This window comes from Ostrea edulis, chromosome 4 (assembly GCF_947568905.1).
Source record: "Ostrea edulis chromosome 4, xbOstEdul1.1, whole genome shotgun sequence".
Taxonomy (NCBI): domain Eukaryota; kingdom Metazoa; phylum Mollusca; class Bivalvia; order Ostreida; family Ostreidae; genus Ostrea; species Ostrea edulis.
This window is the reverse complement of record NC_079167.1, coordinates 3,596,118-3,604,101: the sequence shown is the minus strand read 5'-3', so window position 1 is coordinate 3,604,101 and position 7,984 is coordinate 3,596,118. Positions and strand designations below refer to the sequence as shown.

The following is a 7,984-nucleotide window of genomic DNA, read 5'->3' as shown; positions in this document are numbered from 1 at the left end:
AAACTTATACCAATCAAAGCATGAGAAATAGATGAAAATAATAAAATTAATTATATGTAATTATTAAAACTAAATAACCTTACTTCAATTTGATAATGTTGCCATTTTTACCATGAAAACCATCAAAATGATTTTTCATGGTATGCAGTATCAGCCTAAAGGTTACAACTGTGCTTATATGGCAAGAATGACAAATTCTACTACAAAAGCAGTTGGTAGAGCAGTCCCAAGTTTGATTAGCTGCTGAGTCAGACTTTATACTTTGATATTATAGGGTTGTTATTGTTCAACAACAGAAGTAAAAGTCATAGGTCTTTTGGGTGAGATTTGAAATCCCGTGCAGGTTGTGCATCACAATGAACTTTGGTGTGATAAAGAACTTCCGCTGCCTTCTCCTTATTACACCACTGTTGTGGCATTACACCACATTAGCCCCGAGCATAAGTCCATATTGGTATGATATCTGCATCTGATGTTAGTTAAATATGAACCACACCCACACAATAAGCTGTCAATCAAACCTGTATGTTAGGAGAACAACAATATTTGTGACTTATAGAAGAATAACTTTTGAATTTGTTTCTTGCAGACTGTCTTTTCTTGTTGCTTTGATGTCGTTGTGGCTGCAATATCTTAGTTACACACTTGACTTATTTTGTTACTGGGTAGTTTTCCAATCTTTTACTGTTGTGGCATTCCTTTTTTTTTCTTCCTAGAGCTGCTCACATACATTTAAATATCTTCATCACAGATCTGTACAACAGCCATATCTGGCTTACTTTGCTTGGCATAACAGTAACAAGTAAATGTTAATACTGAGTAGAAGTCAAGGTACATAATGTGAGAAACATCAACATGTATTCTAAGATGGCGCTTGTCATTACTATCAGTTAAACTTCTCATGTGTGTTTCAATATTTGTAGTATGTCATCTTGGTGTAAGCACCTCTTTATCTCTAATTTGGGGGCACTTTTTTCTTGTTTTTCAAGGAACATGAAAGAAACAGGGAGGATAACTTTGACAACTTGGACATTTACAACCGAACAGAAAACCACTCCTCAGAGTCCAGATCCCTGACTCCTTATGGTGCGATCAGCAATGAGAACACGGGTGGGAACCCAGCACGTAATCAAACTGATGGTATTTTATTAGAAAATCATATACAGTGGAGCCTCGTTAATTCGGACACTTTGGTTCCCAACAAAATCGTCCGTATAAATGAAGCATTCGGATAACTGAATTGCATGTTCGATCTTCATAAAAGTAACCAATATGCTGACTTTATTGATGTGTAGTGAATCAAACACATTTTATCATTGAATTTAACCATTTGCTTTATGAAATAAATCAAAATTATGTTAATATTTACATGCATTTCCAAGCACTAATATTGAAATATACATGTACAGTGTATTTGCATATGCTTACATTGTATATGTATATTTATTATTAGCACTACAAACAAATATGCAAAACTGTGAATGGTATGCACTAAAAACAAATGATGAAGCACTATATGTAACTGAAAAATAAATGAATTATTTAAAGTAACTAATTTAATCATTACACTTAACACATTTCATCACACTTTTACTTCTTAAGGCCACAGTTTTTTAATTTCTTGGTTTCCAGACTTTTTTTTCTCTCAAAAATAACATTATAGGTGCATACAAAAATTGTCATTCTCATTAAAATGGTAATTTTCTCACTTCTACCCAGTGTTTAAAATTCCAAAACAATAAAGTTCTACAATATTTGTAACAAGAATTAATTGTACAGGTACATTCTACATGCGTGGCATTTTCTACATTTAAAACTTACTACATGTAGATACACCTATATTTCACTTCAATCAACAGTATATAATCCAGAATATAGGATAATATACACATAAAGACTGTAGAATAATAGACTACAGATTCATTTACGAAATTCAACACAAATGCAATAAAGATACAATGTGCAAAAATTAGCAATACAGTGTCTCGATCGGCACGTGCTATCTAACTGACACATCATCACACCACCTAGGTGTTGTCAGGTAAATGCTTCAATTAGACAGTGTGGCTTATGTTTTCTTCATAATTTACACCTTACAAAACTTCCGAGACAGGACCTCCCCCAAATTACAACTCGGATTAATGGTACAATTTTCAATGCGTTTTAACATTATGTGGTAAAAAAAGTACCATTCAGATCCGGAACCCATATTTCCAGATTTACAATGCAAAATAACATTTAAATCTGGTTTAACTTTAAAACCAGGACTGATAGTGACATGGGATCTTCGGAAATGATAAGAGGACCTGCAAACTAGTATTAGAGTCAATGACTCCAGTTACCTTGACCTCCGACATTGCTAAACAAAATTCGTATGACTTCAGAACCAGGTCTGATAGAAACATGGGATCTTCAGAAAGGATGATGAGATCTACAAATTAGTATCAAGGTTACATGTATCCAGTAACCATAACTTCAAGGATGTTGTGACCTACAAACTAGTATAAAGGACAAGTTACTCCAGTGACCTTGACATCTTACCATGAACGTAAGAATTATATACCGTATATACTCGCCTATAAGTCGGATTTTTGGGAGTCAATTTTTGGTACAAAACTCTATGTCTGACTTATAGGCGCGTACTAAGAAGATTGGTATTTTTCTGGGCGGCGTAATGTAGTGTTTTTTAAACAACTCTGACGATTATCATGGACTACCACACAAATGATTATTGTTCACATATACTAGACATATTGTGTTGCTTATGTATTTTAAAATTATGTATAAAGTACAAGTATTTACATATTTTTATCTAGTTAAAAATTATTTACATACTTTCAATTCAACTAATCTATCGTTTATCGGTAAAATTGAATTACGAACCCGATTTAATATTGAAATATTCATATGTATACCGGCTGAAATATATTTCATAAAAGATTGAATATTGTTAACAGATAATTTAGATCATCATTCTTGACTCTTAAAAACTGTATTGCTGATACAATGAATTATACCGGAATCCCACAATAACAGTTTTCGCGAGGCGCGTGCCACTAAGTAAACACGGTGTCAGGTACTGGTAATTAGGAGACCCTAATTGCTTAGGTAAACAAGGGGTCATTGCCCATAATAGATCAAGGGTTGCATTTAAACCCAAACAGATATGGCTTGGATATTGAGCACCTCATAATTATTAATTTCTCAAAATATTTTTTGAAACATAGGTAAAAACACTAGAGCATTGACTTGAAATTGTCAACCAATTCTGACAAAAATTTGTAACGACTTATAAGCGGGTCAATGGCAAATTCCTACAAAATAACCTTAAAAAATACAACCGACTTATAGGCGGACCGACTTATAGGCGAGTATATACGGTAACTTCAGAACCAGGTCTGATAGGGACCTGGGATCTTCAGAAACAATGAGAGGATGATGGGACCTACAAACTGGTATCAAAGTAAAGTGACTCCCATGACCTTGACTGATAGAGACATGGGATCTTCAGAAATGATGAGAGTATGTTGGGACCAACAAACTAGGATCAAGGTCAAATGACACCAGTTGTACTAAAGGAAACAAAGGGATTTTTTGGAAAATTTCAAAATCAAGGTCTTTGTGATCTAGATTTTTAGATGAAATCAAAATTAGCATGGGTTTTATGCTAGGGAGTTATTGGGGGGGGGGGGGGGGGGGGGGGGGGGGGGGGGCAGTAAAAACCTACTTTTATACAGTCAGTACTTCATTTGGGAGACTTTATTATCTGCAGATTATAATCTAGTTGGAACCACATGTGGCTATATGACTTCATCAATATAACATATTGAGCCATCAAAGTACCCTGTATGTGAACCAATGCTGTCCTGCCTGTATAGGATATTGCTGCCCATAACACTACCCCCTCCAAACCACTCAGCCTCCTGCATGCAATTTTTTGCAAGACGTTTATTTTGACACCTGTACACTCAGGCTTCTTGTAGTAAAAATTGAGATTCATTGCTAAACCAAACTCCGCCAGCATTGCCGCGGCCATACTCTGAGTTTGAGACCATTGAAGTCAGTTCCAGTGATGTTGTGGAGTCAGAACGATGTGATGAACTGGTCTAAAAGCTCTAATCCCACCATCCCATAGTCGACTGGGAACAGTCTGATCTGATATTCTACAAATTCCAGGAACATTAGATGCTGTAGATGACGCTGTTGGGAATGAAGATGATGCAATCGGATGAACCAATCTTGTGCTGCTGATGTCCTGCATGGCAGGCTGTCCTGCAGCCCTAAAATTCCTAATTTTTGTTTTAGCTTTGCTAAAATTCCTTTAAAAATGTTAGATTCTAAAGGAAATCCTAAAGAAGCCCTAATATTTATGTCAATTCCTATTTTAAAAAAATATATTTCTATTCTAGCAATTTTGAAAATGCATTCAAACTAAATTTGGTCCCATGGGGATCCGGGTTAGAATAGGTCCTCAGTACCCCTTTGCTTGTCGTAAAAGGCGACTAAATAGGGCAGTCCTTTGGACGAGACCGCAAAATCTGAGGTCCCGTGTCACAGCAGGTGTGACACGATAAAGATCCTCCCCTGCTCAATGGCCATAAGCGCCAAGCATAGGCCTAAATTTTGCAACCTTTCACCGGCAGTGGTGACGTTTCCAAATGAATGAAATATTCTCAAGAGGGACGTTAAACAATATTCAATCAATCAAACTAAATTTGACCAGTGGATCCATGTGTCAAGCTGTTTATTGGTCGTGACTTTGTGACAAAATGTGACTATTAAGGTTATAGCCATTAATAGTTGCAAGACGCCCTTCCTGCATGTAGGGTATTTTTTGTGTGTTTCTTTATTGTCAAATTTGTGAAAGTAAGACCATTCAAATGTCTAAAACTGCCCTGATTTAGTTATGAAATTCTTAATTTTCTAGCCCTAAATGGTCTTCCTGTTCTACGACCATCATATATTGAAATATGCTGTTGATATCTTCTCCAAAGGCAAGATATGGTGCTTATTGCAATCTCTTGCAACTGCAAATTGTGACACGCCTGCTTCCGAGTTGTCCAGTTGCATTGAGCAACAGATGCTGCATTTCTCATAAAACGTTTTACATTTAAAGACAATACAATTAAATATCGATAATCTGTGCATTTGATAGACTACTGGTGCCTGAATCACATGCATTAGGAATTTACAACAATCGAGAGTTGCAGAGACCGATTTTAGGATTTTATGAATACATGTTTTATTGTTCTCAAATTCTATAGAGTATCTATCTAGCAAACATTAGCATTAGATGTAACAAGAAGTAATCAGGTGATTCATTCTTGACCTGAAAAATGTATGTAAAATTATTTGAAAAGCTTTCAACAGATATTGCATCCAGCTGGTCTTGTTCTTTAACAGTTGTTGATGATCCAGACTTCAACCCTAAAGAGGCCAAGAAACTAGAAAAACAGATGGAGAAGCAGGATGAGCAAAAGAAGACATTTCGAGGAGCAGCTAAAGCAGTCAGTCTGGCCAGCAAGCTGTCACCAAAATCCCAGCAGAAAAAGTCTAACACACCTGCCGCAGCACAGCTCAAGGTACAGAATATTTGTATCTGAGTGTAGCATGGAGTCTTAGATTGCATATGCTTGTAATAGAAAAAGAATAGGCTCTATGGTCAGTTCCATTTGGGAGTTAATTCTGGATTGATAAAAATGAAATGACCTACTTAAAGAGGTTCGCACCTGAAATTTGGAGTAATGTAAATTTTTTGGGAAGTGTATTTTTGTTTTCTACATTGAAGGAGAATCAGGAAATTAAAAAGAAATTCTAGGATCACAATGCTTGTTATTGAGCTACAATGACCTTTTTGCACTTAAAATTTACTGGAGATTTATTCAATTAAACTTGATTTTGTCTGTTGGTGTCAACACAAATTAATCAATACATAAAATAGATACATAATCATGTCTTCTAAATAATACAGATTAAAAAAATAAATAATGACCTTTTTGTACTTGATATATGAAAATATTCATGATATCAAATTTGAGAGTTTAAAAGGACCATATTAGGAGTATGTGTAAATTTCTAAAATTTCACTTAATTTTCAAGGTCTTGTTTTAAAATCTAAAATGAAACTTTAAAAAAGTGCGGGTTAGAGATCAAATTTTTGAATCATCAGGGAAAATACTGAATTTTTATACAAAATTAAAATTTTTTTAAGAGTCTGTTTTTAATAGATTACAACACTGTGCAGTTGTGCTCAAAAGCTCAGGAGCTTATCTTCCTTAAGAAAAAATCCATGGACACATACATGTAAAGAGAAACTTTTTGTCCCCCACTTCAGCAAAAAGGGAATATTGATTGTAGATCTATTCATCTATCTTTAACACTTTGGTTTTTGAATGAAGTTTCAAACACTATTTGAGCTTTAGAAATGAAACTTCATGTGAAGAGTGTTTATGACCAAAGGATGACCCCCTATTTTGATTGAGATCAAAACATCCAAGGTAAATGTCACTAGGTCACATATATTGTAGGAAATGGTTTTGAATGATATCTCAAATGCTGTTTCAGCTCTAGCAATGAAACTCACATGAAGGGTCTTCATGACTTAAGGGTGATTCCTATTGTTTTATAAGTCAAAAGGTCAAGGTTACAAGTGGTAGGAAAAATAGCTTCTCTGTGATATTTCGAACACCATTTGAGCTTAAAATAACAATGAAACTTCCCATAAAGGGTCTCCGTGACCTAAAGATGACCCTACTCTTCTTAGGGACAAAGGTCACCCTGTCACATGTTGTAAGAAATTATTTGCAGATGATATCTTAAATTGTATTTAAGGTTTAGCGATGAAATCTCATGAAGAGTCTCTTTTACAAAAGGATGGCCTCTATCACTTTAATATCTTAAAGTTCAATGTCATCAGCTCTCATAAGCTAACAGATAGTCTCTTTGGGGTAAGTTTCAGATAGGCTTAACATATTCAAAATGTATATTCATATGTTGAATAAAATATTGTTTAAATCAGTAGTCTTGGAATGATATTTTTGATCTTATAATTTGGTACTGCAACTAAAGAGAGAGCCTTCAGAAAATGAAGAGACATGAATTTGGTAAATTTGTAAAATGGGATGCACTGCTTGTTATCTTCACCTTTCATGCAAAAATTGACATGTCCTCTATCTCTTGTCCATGAAAAATGAGGACAAAACAGAACTTATTTTGGCCTCTCCAATTACCATTATTTTACTTGAAAATTAAGATAGAGATTCTGAATCCCAGAATTTGCTACTGTCAAAGTGTTAGGGTATGTGAAGCCCCAGTATCAATTATACTTCAAAATTGGAACTTTAAGACCAAAGAGGCTTTTTGAAGTTTTAGAATTATTTTGTATTCCTGTTTAGATTAACAAATATGTGATATGGTTTTGGGGTTTTGTTTGATGTTGTGTTTTTGCATGATATGTGTTGTTGAGAGATTTAATTGTGTGGCAGACGCTCAAGACAGGACTTGGTCTGTTAAACTCTGCTTTTGATATGTCTGAGGAGGAGGCTGAACAAGGAAAGAAGAAAAAGGCACTGCCTCCTAGGAAATTCAGAAAGCTCAATTCTGAGTTGAAGGTAGGAGGCATGATCATACATGTATTTGTATGCTGTGACTTTAAAAGTACTGATGTAGCTAGCTTTGTATATATCGAGTGTAAATTTATTTAACAAAACAATCTGAAGAGAAAGGCTGATGCATGTTTTCACTACACTGGTGATAATGCCATGATGCTGGCACTGAAGAAGAAATTCTTTGTAGAGCAGGATTATCCCTGCATATTGAAAGCAAACATTTTTTCAAGTATGTCTTCAGACATTCATTAGAATAAGAAATATGTACAAGATGAAATGTTTAAGCCAGTATTAGTCATGTAGAAGACATTCTCTACATGTGACTACAATCTACAACTTGTGCTGCACAAACCAAGCAATAGCATGTTCAGTTTGAT

General features: G+C 35.0%; 1 protein-coding gene across 12 annotated transcripts in view; it reads left to right on the top strand.

The window, feature by feature from the left end:
• Nucleotides 1-7,984, top strand: part of LOC125671554 (otoferlin-like) — a 161,872-nt gene that overhangs the window by 108,978 nt on the left and 44,910 nt on the right. For 9 of the 12 annotated variants that reach the window (XM_056161637.1, XM_056161633.1, XM_056161635.1 and 6 more), the window contains 3 exons: nucleotides 990-1,140; nucleotides 5,404-5,582; nucleotides 7,485-7,610. In XM_056161637.1, coding sequence (XP_056017612.1) covers nucleotides 990-1,140; nucleotides 5,404-5,582; nucleotides 7,485-7,610 — 456 coding nt within the window. The remainder of the gene's footprint in view (nucleotides 1-989; nucleotides 1,141-5,403; nucleotides 5,583-7,484; nucleotides 7,611-7,984) is intronic. The other 3 variants (XM_056161640.1, XM_056161639.1, XM_056161636.1) reach the window with 1 other exon arrangement.